We start from the raw sequence: 23,485 nt of genomic DNA, 5'->3' as shown, positions 1-23,485 counted from the left end.
AACAAAGGAAAAGATTTGTTGAACTGATTAAAAAAATATAATGAGTCGAGATTTCTTACTGATTGTTCAAAGTTTTGTCATCTCCTTCATACATCTTTATCTTTGTATTTCTTTATATTATCTTTTTATTTCTTTATATCTTTATATTTCTGATATGTCAATATTAAATGATTTTTTAATTTACAAATTAAAATCATCCACCAAATTTTCTTGTATTTTATTTATATACACATGTTAATGTGCATGTTATCTCCTTCAAGGGAATATAAGCTCCTTTAATATAGGGACTCCTTTATTTTTTGTCATTATATTTCCCCATCTAGAGCAGGGGGCCTCACAAAGAGAAGGTAGTTTGTAAATTCTTCTTGATTAATTGGCTTTTGGACATGGATATTTTCTGTATTAATTTATATGAAAATATTTCCAAGCTAGAAGAAGTGAACTTTGAATTTCTGTGACCCCTTCCAAAAATTAATCATTACTTTGTGCCTGGTTTACAGTTGATAAACCTGTCCATTATACCGACAAATCTTTCTAATTTTAATAGGATCTGGAATCACAGAACATAAGTTCTGTCAGAACTTATGCTACACTACCATAGCATTCAAAATGCCAAAGCCACCTGCATATATAGACACACTTGTTTGCTTAGTGGAAGATTGCTATTCTTATTCAAATACTCAAATGAATTGGTAATCTCACAAATTTGGGAATTTGTGCCAGTGATATACAGTGCCATCCAACCAAGCCTGCCCCTTTTATGTGATTTTTGAACATATTCTCCCAAAAGTTTTATAGAAACTTAATCCAACATCCTGGATTTCCTCCTTATTTACTGATGAAATCACTAAGGCATGATTAGAGCATCATTTATTATATATGTGTGTGTGTGTGTGTGTGTGTACACATACATATATGTATATATGTGTGTATGTACATATTTACATATATATATAGTCTTGAGAGTCACTTTTTGATTACATCTTGCAACTTTCTTATATCTACCTTGTATCTTTTTTCTCCTTTTGTGACTTCCATATAACAATATTCCATATAATGTCACCCAATAACTTTTTTTTTTACTCCACTAGTTTCTAAATTAATGGAAAATCAAGGCCCTTCCTGCCTCTCTGCACAGCAGCCGTTGGAGCCTATGAACTTCCCTACCTATCTGTCACCAGTTATTGACCCTATGATTTCTATACTGTTCTGTTATTGTAAACACAACACGTGGATACTTAAAGTAAATATGTTCCTTTGTGGGAAACTGGCTATTTCATATTCCTTCATGCCCATTTTCCTCAGTCCTATCTCATTTATGTCCCAATTCAATTCTGGCCACCTTGCCACTATGTTTTCTGCAATTCCCCTTGCATAGTCAACACACTTCTGTTCATATTGCAACCATTTTCTTATATAGTTGCCATCTTTTAACATTCAGGAAAACCAAGCTTCCCTTGATTATCTTGTGTAGCCCTGGTTTACCTTAATTCTCCCTACTCTCTCATTCTTTCAAGTGAAGTTTAAAATTAAATTTATATATGATTCCATGGAATTAAAATTATGTTAATTGTAGAATATCAGTTCCCAGGTCATTCTTGACTCCTTATCGACTTGGCTGACCATTTTCCTTTTTTGCCCAGCTCCATTTACTTGAAGATTTTAATATACAGGGTTGTTCTTTCTCAGGCTCCCTAAACTGCCATCCTTCTGAATCTTGTTAAGCCTCATTACCTATTCCTGTAACCTCCCCTCCCTAACATACACATACACATACTTAAGGATGGTCATCCATTAGATTTTGCAATTAATGCTTTATTACCCTAATTAGAAACCTGATACTCCCTTAATTCTTACCCTCTACCCATATATTCCTTTTTCACTTCTCCTTTGTCTTCCCTCTGGAATTCCCTGAAATTCTTCATTATGATCTTAATCCCATTGCCATTCAGTATTTCTCAGGCTCAAAGTGTCAACCTAAGAGTTAGCCCTTTCAGCTTCTTGTCTTTTGCTCTTGATCCCTCTAATTCCTTGTCAAATCTTATCCCAAGATAACTTCAATTATTAGTCTCTTCTGCTCCTCCTGGACTACTGAATGAAATTGGGAAGAAATCTTAAATTATATAAAGTTACAAAATTAGGTTATACAATTTCAAGTAGGCCTTCACTCCAGCAAGGCAAAAAATACTATTACTCCTACCTAAATGATTCTCTGTCCAGGAGCTCTTTCTTTCTCCATTTTTCTTCAAGTACTCCACATCCCCTGCTTTTCCACATCTCATATGAAAATCTTGCTTTTCTTCTTGGGTAAAACTATGGATACTCAATGTAAATTTCTTTTCCTTTTCTCTTTATCAGTGAGTTGAGTACCTGAGGATCTGGTACTCATAATTTTTCTTTCCTTTCCAATTCTTATCTGAGACTAGTGGATTTCACATACATTTTGATAATTCCTCAATCTCCTCAATGCTCTAATTCATTCATTTTCTGCTATTTTTTGTGATAGTTTTTTTTTTCTCCTGTAATCTTGTTTATTTAATTGTTTATAATTGTTTTATTTTATTTGGTTATATATATAATATATATGTTAACTTTTTTTAATATACATTTTTTATGAATCATTTTTGGGAGAGAAAAATAAGAACAAAAGGGAATATTAGAAGAGAAAAAAACACAAGAAAAAAGTAAACAAAATATGTGTTGATTTACATTCAATCTCTCCATAATTCTTTCTGGATGAAGAGGGCATTTTCTATCTAAAGTTTGTTGGAATTGCCTTGGATCACTAAACTACTGAGAAAAACCAAGGCTTTCTCAGTTGATCATCTCACAATCTTGCTGTTACTGGGTACAATGTATTTCTGATTCTGCTTGTTTCATTCAGCATCATTTTCTGCAATTTTTTCCAGGTCATTCTAAATTCAGTTTATTCAGCATTTTTTATTGAACCATAATATTCTATTACCTTCATATACCACAACTTGTTCAACCATTCACCAATTTATATGCATCTTCTCAGTTTCTAATTTTTTTGCTACCAAAAAAACTTCTGCTACAAACATTTTTGTTCATGTGGCTCTTTTCCCCTTCACGACTTCCTTCAGAATACAGTCCCAGTAGCACTAATGAGAATAGCAGCAGGTTTGGGATTCAAATGAAGAGGTTTGGCTCCCCTAGAATTCCCCTTTAGGATTCATGCAAGATAGGGAGTTGTGGGGACTCCCTTCTGGTGGTGCAGAAGTCCTTCATAAAGGAATTTACAAACCCCAAAAGATAGACTGGTTTAAAAAAAAAAGTTAATTATAGGCATTGAGAAGTCAACCTTTTTTATGCATGAATAGAAAGACTGAATTCCTTGGTGGCAAGGTCCTGACAGAGAAGTAAAGTCTCTGGTAGAGAAATCACGACAGAGAGGTATGAAGTCTTGTTAGGGAAACAGGTGAGAAAGATAAAGAGAGTTACTTAAAGAGAATACCATTTCAGCAGGCAGAGAATTTCTGTTATGCCAGAGAGAAAGAGGTTCCTTGGCATGGCATATTAGGTCCTCTGCAAAGAAATGACTTTAAAATGGCCATTTTTATAAGGAAATCTGAAACAGAAAATTCAAATTAATGAGATTCCCTCAGTGCTGTCACTGCCTCTAGGTCTAGAAGAGACTACTTACTGGGAGTGGTTTTGAGCCCACAATAGGGGTCAATAGAAATCTAAATCTCCAGCTAAATGAGATTACTTCAATTAGTCTCACCAAGATAAACCACTTTATCTTGATTCATTGGAGCTGATCTCTCACAGAGGCAGGATGAAAGGAGAATCTATCCTTCAAGTTACTTCTCAAGTGTTTTACCTCATGGCTCATCCCCAAAGTCAGAGAGAGAAAGAGAAATAGTTTTGGGGCTCCTCTTGTCATTCCCCTGTCAAACAGTCACTCCCAAATTCATTTGGGATAAAGGACAAAGGTCTCTTCTCTAACTGCTTCAAACTGTCAGGGATCATAGAGATGCCCCTAATTCATTTGGGGTTCATCCCAGGAGGGGAGATGTGAGGTCTGAAAATGACAGCAGGCCATCTGATTTTGTGTAGTCTGTCCCAATCAGTCCCAGTCTGCAGTCTGGAGGGCAATTGAAAATACATAGCTTGAAGCCTGGAGAAAATAGTCGTCAGGGCAGAATAAAAGTGTCATCTAGAATTGAGATAGTGATGTTTGGGAATGAGTCCTTTTTGCATAAAATGCAGCAGGTCCCATCTGTGGGCTGCATTTAAGAATGCTGGATTAAACAATTTACTTATTTTCTATGACAAAATCCTTCACCGAAAAAAATGATGTTCATACAGTGGATCTTGCCATCATCCATAAACTCATCATTTCCTTATTCACAAACTGTGAAATTCACTTCTCTAATCATAATGTATTATTATTTTCCCTACTTTTCAGCTTTCCTGTACTAACTATACTTTTAATCCACACTTTGACATCTAATCCCTTTACTGCTAAATTCTGTCCTAGACTATCATATTTATATTTGCAATACTCTCCTCTTTTTTTCTCCTCCATTTTGAGCCTTTGGTCAACTACATTGTGTATTGTCCTCTTTTGAATTTTTTGCTTCCTTTTCATATTACCAGCTTTAGGTCACTCTCACTACCCACTATCTTTACTTGTTCATACATACTACTGCAAGTAGAGAAAATCAAACAGCTAATCTAATCAGAACCACAACAGATTTATATTATATAACCTCAACAAGACCATCATTGCTGTATTGCAGTTCTTCTATATCTGCCTTATCAACTCCATATTCTCTTAAATATAATGACTTCCCTGAAACTTTTCATTCTTTGTCAAATACACACTAGTTACCTTACCACCTATCATCTTGGCTTAGAACCTTGCCTAATATTATTCAAACACTGAAAATATGATCTTAGATCTCCATCTTCCATATCATCGAGATGCCTTCTCCCATTTTCTCCTTTTTTACCCTGTCTCACATGATCTGCATCAGGCAAATTAAAGAATCAGTCAATCTAAAAAGACTGGAAAAATGGAAGACAATATAAAATACTTTATTACAAAATAGCCAATCTGAAAAAATTGATTCAGGAAATATAATTTAAAAATCATTGGTCTACCTGAAAACCATGACCCCAAAAAAAAGAAAAAAAAAAGATTCTGGATAACATTCTTCAAGAGATCATCATGGAAACTGCCATGGCGTGCTTGAAAAAAGGGGGAAATAATCATTTAAATAATCTATCACTCACCTCCAGAAAGAGATCCCACAAGGAAAACACAAGGAACATTGATGCAAAACTCCAGAACTACAATGTCAAGGAAAAAATACTGCAAGCTGGCAGATAAATGCAATTTATGTATAAGGAATCAGTGGTTAAGATTCCCCAGGTTCTAGCAGCATCAACAATAATGGATTGGCTGGCCTGGAACACCATATTCCTGAAGGCAAAGGATCTGGGTACACCAAGACATAACTATGCAGTTAGAATGAGCACCATATTTTGGGGAGGAGACAGATCTTCAATGAAATAAGAGACTTTCAATCATTTCTATTGAAAAAAAAAAAAGAACTAAATAGAAAACACAATCTTCAAACACAGGACTCAAGAGAAGACAAGAAAGGTAAATGGGGAAAATATTTATTATTTAAAGGTTAAACTATTTATATCCTTAGTTAGGAAAATTATATCTGTAACTCTTAAGAACTGCGTTAGGGCAGTTAGAGGGGGACAGCACATGAATATAGGGTTTAGATATGAATGAATTCTGATGTGATGATATCCAAGAAAATCACATTAAGTTGTGGGGAAAAGACTGTTCTGGAAGAAGAAGAAAGCTAAAGTATAAGAGCACAAATTAGATGATATAAGAAGCACAAAAGATATATTGTGATAGAGGGAAAGGAAAGAGGGGGATGAACATAATCTGAAGCTTGTTCTCATCACTTTTGGTTCTAAGAAGGAATAACTTAAGCATCTAGTTGGATATAGACATTTATCTTACCCTATAAAGAAATAGGAGGAGAGAGATGAAAAGTGAGGGACTGGATGGATAGAAAGGAGAGCAAAAACAGTAGGAGAAAGGGGTGAGGTATGATAGAAGATAGGGTGGGTAATGGGTGGGGTAGTTTAAAAACAAAATACTACTAAGGAAGGCTGGGGTAGAAAGAGAGGACAAAAGTATAAAAGGAAGAAAGTAAGACAGAGGGAAATACAGAATTGGTAATTATAACTGCAAATGTGAATTGAATGAACTCTCATAAAATGGAAGTGAACACTAGAGTGGATTAGAAAACAATTCTACAATATGCTGTTTACAAGAAACATGAGATACAGAGATATTTATGGAGTAAAGGTAAAAGCCTGGAGTAGTGCGCATATGATAATCTCAATAGATTCAGAATAAAACTTTTGATAAAATGCAGCACCCATTCTTATTAAAAACACTACAAAGCATGGGGATAAAATGAGTCTTCCTCATAATAATAAAATATCTATCTAAAACCAATAGCAAACATTACTTGTATTAGAGAGAAGTTGGATGCATTCCCAATAAAATCTGGGGTGAAACAAGATTAACCATGTTTGCCATTATTATTCAACATTGTATTAGGAATGTGAGATTTAGCAATAAAAAAGAAAATGAATTAGAGGAATTTGAATAGTCAATAAGAAAATAAAACTATCACTCATTGCATATGATACGATGATTTACTTAGAGATTTCTAAATAGTCAGTTCTCTGGAATAATTCCAGATTGCAGAGGACACAAATTTTGAACTTTCATATTCTACTCATTGCCATAAGCTTTTTTTTTTCAACATTCTCACCAAGATAAAGTAAGAGAGCAAGAATAGAGGCAAGTGGATACCTTATGGGGAAAAAAATTTATAAAGTTTTTCTTGGGAATTGTCTTTAACAGCAGAGATCAGTTTTTTAGGAGAATGTGTATTATGAGAAGTAGGTAAAAGAGATCTAAATGAAAAAGATAAGGAAGGAAATCACATCTTGATAAAAGGTATCACAAACAATGAAGTACTAATGACTAAATTTATATGCACTAGGTGGTAAAGCATTCAAATTCCTAGAAAGGATATAGTTACACAAAGAAATAGACAGCAAAACTATATTAATGAGGAAGGTCAAACTTCACTTCCCAGAATGAGAGAAATAACCTCAAAATAAACAGGAAAGACACTAGGGAGGTAAACAGAATCCTAGAAAACCTAAATATGATAGAACTCTGGGGGGAAAAAAAAACTGAATAGAGACAGAAAAGAATATGCTTTTTCTCAACTGTACATAGCACCAACATAAAAACTGATGATGTATTAGGCTATAAAATCCTCACAATCAAATGTAGAAAGACAGAAATAATAAATTCTTTATTTGTAGAACATAATGCAATAAAAATTATATTCAATAAAGGGCTGAGGAAAGATTGGCTAAGAACCCATTGAAGATTTTTAATAACCTAATTCTAAATAATGATTGGATCAAACAACAAATCACGGAAACAACCCTTAATTTCTTCCAAGAGAATGAAAATAATGAGATAACATAATAAAACCTTTGGGATGCAGCCAAAGAATTCTTAAGGGAAATTTGAGATCTCTAAACAGTTACATGAACAAAATAAAGAAAGAGATCATTGTATTGGACATGCAAGTAATAATGTTAGAAAAGAACAAATTAACAAACCACCAATTAAATACCAAATTAGAAATTCTGAAATTCAAAGGGGAAAGTAATAAATCTGAAACTAAGAAAATTATTGAACTAATAATACACAAAACAAAGAGTTGATTTTATGAAAAAAAAATAAACATTTTATTATTTTGATTAGAAGAAGGAAAGGAAAAAACCAAATCACCAGCTTCAAAAATGAAAAGGGTAAACTTACTACCAATGAAAAAGAAATTAAAGCAATAATTAGGAGACATTTTGACCAACTGTATGTCAGCAAATATGACAATATAACTGAAATTAATGAATATTTAAAGAAATATAAATTGTCCAGATTAATAGAAAAAGAAGTGAATTACTTAAGTATTCCTTTCTTTCTTAAGTATTTCTTTTTCTAAAAAAAAAGAAATTAAACAAGCCATTAATGAACTTCCTAAGAAAAAATCTCCAGGATCAGATTGATTCAAAAGTGAATTTTACTAAACATTTAAAGAATAATTAATTCCAAAACTATGTAAACTATTTGGAAAAATACATAAAGAATCAGTCCTGCCAAATTCCTCCTATGACACAAATATTGTACTGATGCATAAACCAGGAAAACCCAAAACAAAGAAAGAAAATTATAGATCAATCTCCCTAATGAACAAATTAAATTTGCACAAATTTAAAATTAATATTATTAACTAGATTACAGCAATTTCTCAGCAGAATAATATATAATGACAAAGTGGAATTCAGACTAGGAATGTAGGGCTTGTTTAATATCAGGAAAACTATTACCATAATTGACCCTATTAATAACAAAACCAACAGAAATCATTTGATACTCTCAATAGATTCAGAATAAAACTTTTGATAAAATGCAACACCCATTCTTATTAAAAACACTACAAAACATGGGGATAAAATGAGTCTTCCTCATAATGATAAAATATCTATCTAAAACCAATAGCAAACATTACTTGTAATAGAGAGAAGTTGGATACATTCCCAATAAAATCTGGGGTGAAACAAGATTAACCATGTTCGCCATTATTATTCAACATTGTATTAGGAATGTGAGCTTTAGCAATAAAAAAGAAAATGAATTAGAGGAATTTGAATAGTCAATAAGAGAATAAAACTATCACTCATTGCATATGATATGATGATTTTCTTAAGAGATTTCTAAATAGTCAGTTCTCTGGAATAATTCCAGATTGCAGAGGACACAAATTTTGAACTTTCATATTCTACTCATTGCCATAAGCTTTTTTTTTTTTTCAACATTCTCACCAAGATAGAGCAAGAGAGGAAGAATAGAGGCAAGTGGATAGCTTATGGGGGAAAAAATTTATAAAGTTTTTCTTGGGAATTGTCTTTAACAGCAGAGAACAGTTTTTTTGGGAGAATGTGTATTATGAGAAGTAGGTAAAAGATTCTTGTGGTTTTACATCATTCCTGGTGATGGCTCTCATAATTAAGTGGATAAAGAATAATTACCTTTGTAGTTAAGTAGTTCCAGAGAATTTTGAATGGGACCTTATCCCATAAAATTAGATAATTAATCAATTGTATAGTTTTGGAAATAATTGCATAGTCTCATTTGATTATCTGCCTTAGGATTTCCTAATTATTTAGCTTGACAAGAGACAATTTGGTCTCTTTGGGTACTGTTTCCTAAGCTTCTATTTCCAACTTGTGATAAAGTGGACCAGCTTTCATATTTATCAGTGGCTTTTAAATTTACTTCTTCATGACACCTTTTCTTTATTCAATGACTTAATCCTTCTGAACTGATTTTAATCATACTAGATAAGACAACTTTTGAATTTCTAGAAAGGTAGAGTCAACATTAAGAGTTGTGAGGAAACTTACATTCTCTAAAATGTTTTGTAAGTTTTGTAATACAATATTAAATAATAATGGTAATAGTGGACAACCTTGTTGCACTCCTGATCTTACTGGGGATGGTTCCAGTTTATCCCCATTACATATGATGTTTACTGATGATTTTAAATATATGCTCCTGACTATTTTAGGGAAAAGTCCATTTATTCTTATACTAGCAAGTGTTTTTATTAGGAATGGATGTTGGATTTTATCAAATGCTTTTTCTGCATCTATTGAAATGATCATATAGGTTTTGCTAATTTTGTTATTGATATAGTAAATTATGCTAATATTGAACCAGCCCTGCATTCCTGGCATAAACCCTACTTGGTCATAGTGCATTATCCTGGGGATGATTTTCTGTAATCTTTTTGCTAATATTTTATTTAAGATTTTAGCATCAATATTCATTAGGGAGATTGGTCTATAATTTTCTTTCTGTTATGTACCTACCTGGTTTAGGTATCATTACCATGTCTTTGTCATAAAAGGAATTTGGTAGGATTTCTTCAATCCCTATTTTTTCACATAGTTTATATAGCATTGGAGTTAATTGTTCTTTAAATGTTTGGTACAATTCACATGTGAATCCATCTGGTCCTGGGGATTTTTTCTTAGGGAGTTGATTAATAGCTAGTTCTATTTCTTTTTCTAAGATGGGACTATTTAACCAATTTACTTCTTCCTCTGTTAATCTGGGCAAGCTATGTTTTTTAAGGTATTCTTCCATTTCATTTAAGTTATCAAATTTATTGGCATAAAGCTGGACAAAGTAAGTCCTAATTATTGCTCTAATTTCCTCTTTATTATTGGCAAGTTCTTGCCTTTCATTTTTAAGACTAACAATTTGATTTTCCTCTTTCCTCTTTTTAGTCAGATTTACTAAGGTTTTATCTATTTTGTTGGTTTTTTTCATAGAACCAACTCTTTTTTGATTAATTCAATAGCTTTTTTACTTTCAATTTTATTAATCTGTCCTTTTATTTTTAGAATTTCAAATTTGGTGTTTGACTGGGGTTTTTTAAATTTGTTCCTTTTCTAGCATTTTTAGTTACAAGCCCAATTCATTGACCTTCTCTTTCTCTATTTTATGCAAGTAGGCCTGTAGAGATATAACATTTCCCCTTGTTACCACTTTGGCTGCATCCCACATATTTTGGTATGATGTCTCATTATTGTCATTTTCTTGGGTGAAGTTTGTAATTATGTCTATGATTTGCTGTTTCACCCAATCATTCTTTAGTATGAGATTATTTAGTTTTTAGTCTATTTTCCCCTGGCTTTTTATTGAATGTAATTTTCATTGCATCGTGGTCTGAAAAGGATGCATTTACTATTTCTGCCTTACTGCATTTGAGTTTGAGGTTTTTATGTCCTAATATGTGGTCAATTTTTGTATAGGTTCCATGAACTGCTGAGAAGAAAGTGTACTCCTTTCTGTCTCGATTTAGTTTTCTCCAAAGATCTATCTTATCTAATTTTTCTAGTATTCTATTTATCTCTTTGACTTCTTTCTTATTTATTTTGTGGTTTGATTTATCTCATTCTGAGAGTGCAAGGTTGAGATTTCCCACTATTATAGTTTTATTGTGTATTTCTTCTTGCAACTCTCTTAATTTCTCTTTTAAGAATTTAGATGCTACACCATTTGGTTCATATATGTTTAATATTGATATTGCTTCATTATCTATGCTACCCTTTAGTAAGATATAGTGCCCTTCCTTATCTCTTTTAATTAGATCAATTTTTGCTTTTGATTGATCTGAGATAAGGATGGCTATCCCTGCTTTTTTGACTTCACCTGAAGCATAGTAGATTCTGTTCCAGCCTCTTATCTTTACTCTGTATGTATCTCCCTGCTTTAAATGTGTTCCTGTAAACAGCATATTGTAACATTCTGGCTTTTAATCCAGTCTGCTAACCACTCCTCTTTATGGGGGTGGGGGTGGAGAGGGGGATTCAAAAGCTCATAGCCAGTCCCTTATTGTTTGTCTTGTCACTGCATGGTGATGGCTCTGGAAGAGAGAGTATGTCTGATAAATTTGTCACTTAATGTCACTTAAATCCAGTTCACACAAAAGTCAAGATATCCCCCAGAGCTGTTATTAATCCTCTTTGAAAAATGAAGGTCTAACAACATTGATATCATTGTCACACTGATTCAACAGTTCTGTCTTACTTATCTCTTTAAAAAAAACCCAAAAACTCTTCTAGAGTAATTTCAATTTGAAGAGAAGATAAATTTTGATATTTTACTCATTGCAGTGAGCTTTATGATTAATCACTAAAATAAAGCAAAAGAGGAAGAATGGGGAGAAAAAATTGTAGGGAAGGATTTATAGAATTTTCCTTAGGAATTAAAATCAAACTCTTTTGCATTTGACATAAAAGAGTTTTTGTGGGGAATGAGGATTATGGAAAGTAGGAAATGGAATTCTTGAGAATTTATAGCATTTCTGGTGATAAGGAATAGTAGAATTTGTCCTCATAGCTAAATAACTCTAGATACTTCTGAACATGTATCAATCCCATAAGATTGTATAATTAATCTGATGGATAGCTTTGTAAATGACTAGATATTCCCATTTGGTTACCTGCCTTAATTTTCCTTAGGTATATTGCCAAGGCGTTTTTTTTTTTTTTTTTTTTTTTTTTTTTGGTCTCTTAGGGAACTGTTCCCTAAGCTTCTATTTCCAACTTGTAGTAGGGTGGATTAGGATTTATATTCTGTAGTGCTTTCTGAACCTGTCTCTTCATGATGCCTTTGCCTTGTTTGGTGAATTAATCCTCCCGAGCAGGTATCAAGGATGGCATATTAGACATCTTTTGTATTTCTAGAAAGGTATAATCAGCATGGAAATTTGTGAAGAATCTTTCCTTCTCTATAGAACTGAGACATTTCACAAAGCTAAAATCAGTAGATGTCTCAGAGTTTTAAAAACAAGATTACATTTAAGTGGCTGGGGAGAAAATAATTACAGACATGCCCCATTGACTGATAATGAGCAAGAGCCTCAGAGAGTATTTGAGGAAGCATGAATTTGTGTGAGATGTAGTGAGCAAGCCTGGCACCTGATCAGTATTACCTCATTAATTCTCGGTTTGGGAGACAAATGATGTAGGATACTTTGATTAACTTTTCACAAGTAGTCTATGAAGGATTGTGTGGGAAAAGTAAGTACTTTTTAAAATATCTATTTTGTCTTCTTCCCATTGCTATTATAGTAGAACTCAGTATATGTATATGTTTTTGAGTGTTCATAAATATGAACACACATAATGATATGTCCTCATGAACACAATTTTATTCATGGGAATTACAGAACAAAAAATAATTATGATATCCAATTTGCTAATGCTCATTCATTAATTCGGGCCTATGAGGGAATAGTATTGGAAATACTTTTAAAATATTTGGATGAAAATTCCTCAACCCCCAGTACATCATTCTTTCCACTGTTAATTCTCTGCTTCAAAATGAAGCATTAATGTTTGTGTACTGTGAAGTAAAAATCCTCATCTTAAAAAGAAGAAAGAGAAAAAAATATTCTTGAAGGACTGAGGAAAAGGAACTCTGAAGTAATAATGTTGATCCTTATAAAAACTGTAAAGAATGAAATAGTAAAAATCAATAAAATACAATTTTATTAGAATTTTCTGGTAACTTTTCTTTCCATCAAATGAATCATAATAAACATTTTAAAGTGGTGATTGCTCTCATCAACCTCAGATAGCTACTGTCTATAAGTCTATATCTCAATTACTTCTCTAATGATCACAATATATACTTGATTATTGTTTGTAGAATTTAAATTGCACATGAGGAATAGTATGAAAGAAAAGAAAGGGAATGGCAAGGATGATCAACCACATAATCTTGCACATTTATTTGGTCTTTTATTTTCTGATATTTTCTAAAGAAGCACCATAGAAGAGAATCTTGACTATATTATGATTTATGAGAGGGGTGGAAATCTCAAATTCAAAATGATTATGGAAACTGTAAGAGATTCTCTTAAAGCTTAGCATCAAACATGACTAACATAAATGAATCTTGTGAAGGTCCAAAAAATGGAGGAAATCAGTTGATTTTAAAAGGGTAAGTGAGCATTAGGAAAACTAAAAGAATTAAAATAATTTAAGTGTAAGACCAGTTTGGAATTCATTCAAATGAATTGTATAACCATAGACTTAAAAATAGAAGGGAATGAAGGGTAATCTAGTCCAATCTGTTCTTATTACAGCTAAGGAAAGTTATATATAGAAAGGTATAACTTTCCTGATACCCAGAGAGGATAAGTGAGTTTCCCAAAATCACAGAGGCAATATAAGTATATACTATATGATGTGAACAAGCAAGACTCAAGATGACTGGTGTCCTGCACAATATCTTCTCCAGTCTTTCATTTCCACATTGTTCTTCTCCTTATATATATGCTCTTAATTTCACTCCCTCAGAGTCACTGCTTTAAATTGCAGAACAACAAAAATGTTATTATTTCCAGAAAATCAGGATTAAAATAATAATGTTATTCAGGAAAAAATATTTTGTTATTTATTAACTATACGTGTAAATAATTGATGATAACATGAAAATATATCATGTGAAGCTGTGAACTAAATGATCTCTAATGTCTTTCATCTCTTAATCTGTGATATTATGATTGGGAAGCATGATGAGGACAAAGAATGTCAGGAGGAATAATGTAATGGGTCAGAACTCTGGAGAAATATACTTGAGGCAAGGATTCTTACAACAAGGTGTTAACTCAGTGAAATTGATAAGACAATGGTTATCTAGTTTAGCATGATTATTAATAGTTCTCTAGTTCAGTATGATTGAATTAATCTTTACAACAAATAAGTTTCCTAGTGATATAATGATTGGCTTATACTCAGTATGATGAATGGATTAATTATAATAGAGTGTTTAAAAGGTCAGAGTCAGACCTAGAAACAGACTCAGAGATAAACCAGAGAAGACAGAGGACTAGAGGATGGAGGACAGAATCAAAGATAAAGAACGGCCCTGTCTCCTGTCTCCTTCACTTCTCCACTGAGGACAAGGCTCATCTGAATGTCCCCCAGAAAGCTATCCCTGCCACAGGAAAGGGAGACAGACTGTGAAGGTGATAATAAAGACTTTGGACTTTATTCCTGACTATTCTGCTGAAACCAAGGTCCATTCAGAGGACCTCCAGAAAGCTAGTCAGAACATTACAGAATATGGCATACAGAAGAATAGAAATAACAATAATATCATGTGTATACTGTTTCAAAGCATGCAGTGTATTTTGTTATATATTTTTCAATTTTGGGAAGTAGGTGGAATTTTTTTTTTTTAATCTAATGTTACAGAACTAGGAAGTTTACAAGGTCAAATTTGCCCACAAGTTTAGAGTTCTGTGAGTTGTACTACATCAGTTTCTCAATTACAAAAAGGGGAGTATGATCAGATACAGGATAAAATAGTTTTTGACCATAGAAGAAGAATGCTTTTGAGTGGGTGACGGAATCTCATCATCATGACTGCCATTTACCTCCACTCTTCAGACCTTTCATAGATCTTTACCTCTGCTCTACCTTCACTTTCCTCCATTCACAATCGAAGTCCTACTGATAACTATTTCCATCGTATCCTGTCTTTTACTCTTATATCCCTTGAGCCTTTGCCCTACAATCCAACTTGCCCCCATCAAAGAAAACTAGTGGAAATCATGAAAGTGTGCTGCTGGCAAGATCTAGGAAACACTTTCCCCATGTGAGACTAAGTAGTGAAGAGTAGGTTATAGGATTTAAAATCATTTAGCAACTGGAATATATATTAAGGAGTTTAACCTGTTTATATATTTATGCAATAATTTATGAATACCAAAGTAGTAGTAACTGATAAAGTTGAAAATATTATTTTACAAAACTTGAAACCCTCAATTTTCAGGCTTAAATAGAGCATGTATGATATTGCATTCTAGATCTAGTAGATGATAAAGATACACACAAGACAGGAAAGAAAAGAAATAAGCTTTGAAATTATATTTATTATGTGCCTGGCATTGTGCTAAGAATTTTTTACAAGTATTCTTTCATTTGCGACTCACAAGAATACTGCAAGGTAGATATTATTATCGTTACCATTTTACACTTGAGAAAACTAAGATTAAAGTTTTTGCTTAGAGTCACACACCTGGTAATTGTTTTTAGTGGCATTTGAAATAAAGGTTTTACTAATGCCAGCTCTAGTGCTGTATCCAGTGATGTATCCATAACAGTGGCTTCTTAAAGAGTGAAAGGAAAGATAGTAAATACACCTGTTGTAAGAGAAGGACTAAACATCAGTTACTTCTGAAGTAGAAAGTGTATAGTAATCCAGTGCTCAGGTATATATCCCAGAGATAGTTACTTTGTACCTGTTTTACAGCTGATAAGACATTATTATGGGGGCAACTAGATGGTGAAGTGGATAGAGTACTAGCCTTGGAATCAGGAGAGCTTGAATTCATATTTGACCCCTATGCATTTAACAATTCCTAGCCGTGTAACCATGGGAAAGTCACCTAACCCTAATTGACTGGCAAAAGGAAAAAATAGATTAAAATATAATGGGGAAATATGTAAATGCCTCCATTTAACGAGTAAGATATAATTAATCAAAAGATGGTATTATAAGAAAAGCCTAAAAATGTATGTAGATTGTGAACATTTACATATCAATTTAAATAATAAGTTTAAGATGAAAGGGGAAGTTCTTATTTCTCAGTATTTAGGAAAAACTTATTTTATATGGTACTTAACTATATGCTCCCTAATATTCTATTTGGGTACACATCTTCCCAATCATGTTAAACCATTTTTTGTTATTTATCTTTGAAAACCCCTTCCTGCTGACTATCGTAACATAACAGTGATTTAACAAGTATTTGAATGATTGAATGAATTAATTCTGATTATTTGTCCTTGCATCATTTCAAGTATAACCCATCTGTGTTTTCTGTTGCTTTATATTCTTAGTTCACTTTTCTTTTCTTTTTATTTTAGATCTACTGAAAAAGATAGAAAACAAACATGAAAAATCACACACAAGTAACAGAATTCATCCTTCTGGGATTGTCAGATGACCCAGTGCTTCAAATGGTCATTTTCTTCTTCCTTTTATTGGCATACATTCTCAGCATTGCTGGCAATGTGACTATCATCATCCTCACCTTGCTGGATTCTCATCTACAGACCCCAATGTATTTCTTCCTCCGGAATTTCTCTTTCTTAGAAATTTCATTTACAATTACTTGTATTCCCAGATTCTTGGGCACAATTATTACTGAGAACAATACTATTTCCTACAGTGGCTGCATGGTTCAATTGTTTTTCATAATTCTCTTAGGAGGAACTGAATTTTACCTTCTAGCAGCCATGTCTTATGATCGCTATGTTGCCATCTGCAAACCCCTACATTATACAACCATCATGAACAACAGAGTCTGTACATTGCTTGTCTTCTGCTCATGGTTTATTTCATTCATGATCATCTTTCCAGCAATCATTCTGATACAGCAGCTTGATTTTTGTGCTGATAATATCATTGACCATTTTACCTGTGACTTTTCTCCCCTCTTACAACTATCCTGCACAGATACACAATTCTTAGAGACAATGGGTATTTCCTGGGCTGTGGTGACTCTTATGTTTACATTAGCATTAATCATCCTTTCCTACATATACATCATCAGAACAATTCTACGGATCCCCTCAGTCAGTCAGAGGAAAAAGGCTTTCTCCACTTGTTCTTCTCACATGATTGTCATCTCTATTTCTTATGGCAGCTGCATCTTTATGTACATCAAACCCTCAGCAAAAGACAGAGTCTCTTTAAGCAAGGGAATTGCTGTGCTTAATACATCAGTAGCCCCCATGTTGAATCCCTTCATTTATAGCTTAAGGAATCAGCAAGTGAAACAAGCCTTCATGGACATGATAAGGAAGATTTTATTTTCTTCAAACAAAGGAAAAGATTTGTTGAACTGATTTGAAAAAATGTAATGAGGAGTGGAGATTTCTTACTGACTGCTCAATGTTTTGTCACCTTCCTCATATCACTTTGTCATTATATTTCGGATATGTCAATATTAAAAGATTTTTTAAATTTATAAATTAATTTCTCCCACCAAAATTTTCTTGCATTTTATTTGTATACATTTGTTTATATACATGTTGTCTCCTCAAGGGAATGTAAGCTCTTTGAGGATAGAATTTACTTAATTTTTTGTCATTATATTTCCTGAATTACAGCTGAATGTCTCACGCAAACAAGATAGTTTGTAAATTCTTATTGGTTCATTGGCTATTGCATATAGATATTTTCTGTATAAATTTATTTCAAACTACCTCTATGCCTAAAGAAATGAACTTTGAATTGCTATAGCCTCTTCCAAAAATTAATCATTACTTTCTATTTTACAGCTAATGAAGCTGTCTATTGTAAAGACCTTAATACAAATCATCCTGATTTTAATAGGACTTGGCATCATAGAACATAATTTGTGTCAGAAGTTATGCTACACTACCATAGCATTCAAGATGCCAAAATCACCTCCATATATAGTTACAGTTGTTTCCTTAGTGGAAGATTGCTATTCTTACTCAAATGTCCAAACTAATTTGTAATTTCAATTTGGGTGTTTTTGCCCTTGATGCAGAGTGCCATCCATCCAAGCCTGCCCATTTTGTGTGATTCTTGTCCATATTCTCCCAAAAGTTTTATAGGAACTTAATGCAAATTGCTGGATTTCCTCCTAGTTTACCCATGAAATCATTAAGGCATGATTAGAGCACATGAACATCCAATAAACATCTTTTATTTTAGCTATATTACTAGTTCCTCTTATGCTCATATAACAACATTTCTTAAGAGCATCATTTATTCATATATATATATATTTGTGTCTGTATATGTATTTATATATATATATATTTATAAATATACATGTATGTATATAAAATCATTAGAATCCCTTTTAGGTTACATCTTGCAACATTTTCATATATACCTTGCACCTTTTTTTCTCCTTTTGTGACTTTCACATAACAATATTCCATAGAGCATCACCCAATACTCTTTTTTTGTTTCCACTACACTAGTGTCTATGTTAATGGAAAATGCAAGCCCTTTCTGCTTCTCTTCACAACAGTCCTTGGAGGCTATGAACTTTCCTACCTATCTGCCACCAATTATTGACCCTATGGCTTCTATTCTGTTCTGCTGTAGTAAATCCAGCATATGAACTATTAAAATAAATATATTAATTTGTGGAAAACTGGCTATTTCCTATTCCTTCATCCTAATTTTCCTCAGTCTAATCTCACTTATGTCCCAATTCATTTCTGGCCTCCCTTCCCACTGTGTCTTCGGCAATTCCCCTTCCAGAGTAAACACAATTCTGTTCATCTTGCACCTATTTTCTCATATACTTGCCATCTTTTATTATTCAGGGAAACCAAGCTTTCTTCTGACTACATTGAATCCTTGATTATCTTCTCCAGCACTGGTTTATCTTTACTCTCCCTATTCTCTCATTCATTCAATTAAAGTTTCAAATTGAATTTAATTATAGGATTCCATGGAATTAACATTATTATAATTGTAGCATATCAGCTCCCAGGTTATTCTTGACTCTTTTCTGAAGAAGTTTAACACTGGCTGACCATTTTCCTCTCTTGCCCAACTCCATTTACTTGAAGATTTTAATATCCATATGTGTTCTTTCTCAGGCTCCCTAAACTGTCATTGTCTGAATCTCCTTAAGCCCCATCATCTACTCCTTTAACCTCCCCTCTCCAACACACACATGCACATACTTAAAGGTGGTCACCCATTAAATTTTGCAATTAATGCATCCCTAATGAGAAAATTGATATTCCCTTAATTATCACCCTCTGTCCATATTCTCCTTTTTCATTTCTCCTTTGTCTTCACTCTGGAATTTATTCAAATTCCTCATTGTAACCTAATCCCATCACCATTCAGTATTTCCCAGGCTCTTATCCACATTCTAATTTCACTCCCTTTAAAGTCTCAACCTAAGAGTTAGCCCTTTCAACTTCACATTGTTCTTTGCTCTTAATCCTTTTGTCTTCATCAAGGTGTTGAGTACCTGACTCATAATTTTTCTTTCTTTCCCGGTTCCCACCCTGGGACTAGTGGATTTCAGCATATATATTGATAATCCTTCAATCTCCTTAGTTTGCCAATTTATTTATTTTTGGCTATTTTGTGATTTTTTGTGGTCATTTTTTTCTCTTGTAATTTTATTTATTTATTTACAATTGTTTCATTTTTTTCTGGTTATATATGTAGATTCACTTTTTTAATATACATTTTTCATGAAACATGTTGGGAGAGGAAAATAAGAAGAAACGGAAAAACTGCAAGAGGAAAAAAAAACACAGGAAAAAAGTAAACGTATCATATGTTAATTTTCATTCAATCTCCATAGTTCTTTCTGGATGCAGAGGACATTTTCTATTTAAATTTTGATGGAATTGCCTTGGATGACTAAACTGTTGAGAAGAACCAAGGCTTTCATAGTTGATCATCACATACTCTTGATTTTATCGTGTACAATGTATTCCTGGTTCTGCTTAGTACCACTCAGCATTGGTTCATGTAATTCTTTCCAGGTCTTTCTAAATTCAGATTCTTCATCATTTTTATAGAACAATAATAATCCCTTACTTTCACATTTCACACCTTTTTCAATCACTCCCCAGTTGATAGGCATCTACTCATTTTTAAATTCTTTGCCACCACAAAAAGAGCTGGTACAAACATTTTTGCACATGTAGGTCTTTTTCTTTCCTTTATGATTTCCTTGGGATACAGACTCAGTTGTGGCCTTGCTGGGTCAAAGCAATTTACTTATTTCCACAAAATTTATATTACATCATTGAAAATTTATTATTATTATTATTAATATGTAAATATGTAATTATTATTAATACAATTAATGTGTAAAATTTAATTTATTTTCCACAAAATGCTTCACCAAAAATAATGATGCTCATACTTTAGATCTTGCTGTCATCTAAAAACTCACCACTTCCTTATTCATAAAATGTGAAATTCATTATCTGATCACAATGTACTAGCATTCTACCTATTTTTCAGCTTTCCAGTCCTAACAGTGCTCTGAATCCACTTTTTGATATCTAATCCCTTCACTGTTAAGTTGTCTCCTAGACCATTACATCTATATTTGCTGTACTCTCCCATTCTTTTTTTTTTTTTTCATTTTGAGTCTTTGATCCATTGTCCTCTTCTCTTGACTCTTTTGCTTCCTTTTCATATTACCAGCTTTGGGTCACTCTCACTATCCACTGTCTTTACTTGCTCATGCATGCTACTGAAAATAAAGAAAATCAAACAGCTTATCTAAATAGACTCACTACTGATTTATGTTACACAACCTCAGTGAAACCCAGTATTGCTGCTAGGCAATTGTTCTATATCTCCTTTATCAACTCAACACTCTTTTAAATATAATGACTTTTCCAAATCTTTTCATTATTCCTCAAACTTCCCCTATCTCTCCTACTACTTTCCATCTCAGTTTATAACCTTGCCTCTTAATATTGAAACACTGATATTATATTCCTAGAGCTCCCTCTTCCATTTCATTCAGATGCCTTCTCTCATTATTCCCTTTTTTTTACCCTGTCTTACATGATGAGGTAGTCTTTCTCCTTTGCAAGATAATCACCTATATGTGTGTTAACTTTGAAAATACAAAAGCCCACAGATATTGTGTATATCAACTGTCAGTTTTGATAGGGACTTCATGAATGAACCACAGAGGTTATAGCAAAAAGCTTTACACCAAATGTTAATTATAATTTTTTTTTTTAAAAGACTCCCTTATTCTTTTGGAGAAGGGAATTTAGATATGCATATCTTGGCTTCTTCTAGGACTGTGTATTATTTTCTTGAATAAGTTCCTTGAAGGTAGAAACTGAGGAAGGGGTTGCCTTTTTTGTTAGCCCTGTTGATTAGAATACTGTCTGACAATGTCAAGTGCTCAATAAGTTTTTATTGACTGACAAAAGAAACAGAAATTAGAAAGAGTTGTAGATGAAGTATGATACTCACCACTTGCCAAATAGATGATGGATTTTAAAAACAAAATGAGTATATATTCATAGACATGGCCAAGGAATAAACTTGCTCATTAGTCTATGCATATTTGTTTTGAATTTTTTTCTTTCTTTTATTCTTCATTTGGTGGGAAGAAAATGGAAAGGAGAAAAGACACATGCTTTTACTAATAATAATAACTATGAACTATAATCAAGAGCACACTTAGGAAAATGGACTGTTTTTCAAAGTATGCTTAATATCCTGTGTCATAAAAATGTAATTTTGTAATGGAGAATGAAGAATATGTATTGAAATCTTGCAAAAGTAATGGCAAATTATGAAAAATTATGAAAAGCCAAGGTATGCTATATCTCAAATATGTTTCAATGATGTAAAAATTATGATGTATTTATTTTATATCAATTTTTTTTTCCACAAGTAATGTATGTACTACAATATGGTCTTACAAATGACTATTCCATTCTTGCTAAGATTGATGTAATCTATGAAATAGTAATTTGGGAGGAAATACAGAAACATCTCAACAATTTATTATGTAAAGCAAATTGTGAAAACCTATGAATTGATTATTAATTATAACTATCACTAGCCCTATAAACTTGGGGGCTTAGCAAACTCTCACCCTACAGGAGACTCCTCTGCTTTAATCTCACAAACTTTGTGTCAGGATCTCAGTCCTAAAAAATGTCTATGAACTGTCACTCTTTGGTTTGTAGGCAATTCCAAAGTTATCTAAAGTCAACTGGAATCATAGAAAAAGAGATAGGAAGAAGCTGAACCTCTCTCTCTTAAATGTTCTATAAATCTTGATTTTTTTTTTTTTTTTTTGAGAATCAAACAATTTCTCAGATTGACATGACCAATCAAAATTTTTCCAAATAAGAATAATTTGTTACTGGTAAAGTAAATGCATCTGAATCTATAAACTAAGAAATCAAGGACCCTGAGGGCATAACAACCTAATGAGTTAGTAGCAGAAAAGGCTAATTCCTGTTTTCTAATACATTGACTTAAGAATCGCCTCCCCTTTCAGACCCCATCTCTGTCAGGCCCCACCTGCAAATGGCTCCATAATTTTTTTTTATTAAAGCTTTTTAATTTTCAAAAGATATATATGGATAAATTTTCAACATTAATCCTTTCAAAACACTATGTTCCAATTTCCCCCCTTCTCCTCATCCCCCTTTCCGTACATAGTAAGTAATCCAAAATATATTAAACATGGTAAAAATATATGTTTAAGATCAATATATGCATATGCATTTATAAAATTATTTTGCTACACAAGAAAAATAAAATGAAAAAGGAAAAATAATAATAAAGAAAATAAAATTCATTGCAAACAACAACAAAAAGAATGAGAATGCTATGTTGTGATCCATACTCAGTTGCCACAGTTCTTTCTCTGGGTGAGGATGGCTCTCTTAATAAGATTTTTGGAATTGATCTGAATCATCTCATTGTTGAGAAGTGCCACATCCATCTTGCTGTTGCCATGTACCATGATCTCCTGATTCTGCTCATTTCACTTAGCATTAGTTCATGTCTCTCCAAACCTCTCTGAAATCACGCTGCAGATCATTTCTCATAGAACAATAATATTCCATAACTTTCATGTGCCATAACTCATTTAGTCATTTTCCAGCTGATGAGCCTTCACTTTGTTTCCAGTTTCTTATCCCTATAAAAAGGGCTGCCACAAACATTGTTGCATTTGTGGGTCCTTTTCCCTCTTTTAAGATTTCTTTGGGATATTAGCCCAGTAGA

The 23,485-nt window shown here is 32.9% G+C and overlaps 1 protein-coding gene across 1 annotated transcript; it reads left to right on the top strand.

Moving 5' to 3' along the window:
• The first annotated feature begins 16,632 nt into the window (after positions 1-16,632).
• Positions 16,633-17,592, top strand: LOC100923367 (olfactory receptor 6C1-like). Its single transcript, XM_012551855.2, has one exon. It carries the CDS (start codon positions 16,636-16,638, stop codon positions 17,590-17,592), a length of 957 nt encoding a protein of 318 aa, XP_012407309.1. The 5' UTR covers positions 16,633-16,635.
• The last annotated feature ends 5,893 nt before the right edge of the window (positions 17,593-23,485 follow it).

Source organism: Sarcophilus harrisii, chromosome 5 (genome assembly GCF_902635505.1).
Source record: "Sarcophilus harrisii chromosome 5, mSarHar1.11, whole genome shotgun sequence".
NCBI classification, from domain to species: Eukaryota; Metazoa; Chordata; class Mammalia; order Dasyuromorphia; family Dasyuridae; genus Sarcophilus; species Sarcophilus harrisii.
This window is presented reverse-complemented; position numbering and strand designations above follow the sequence as displayed.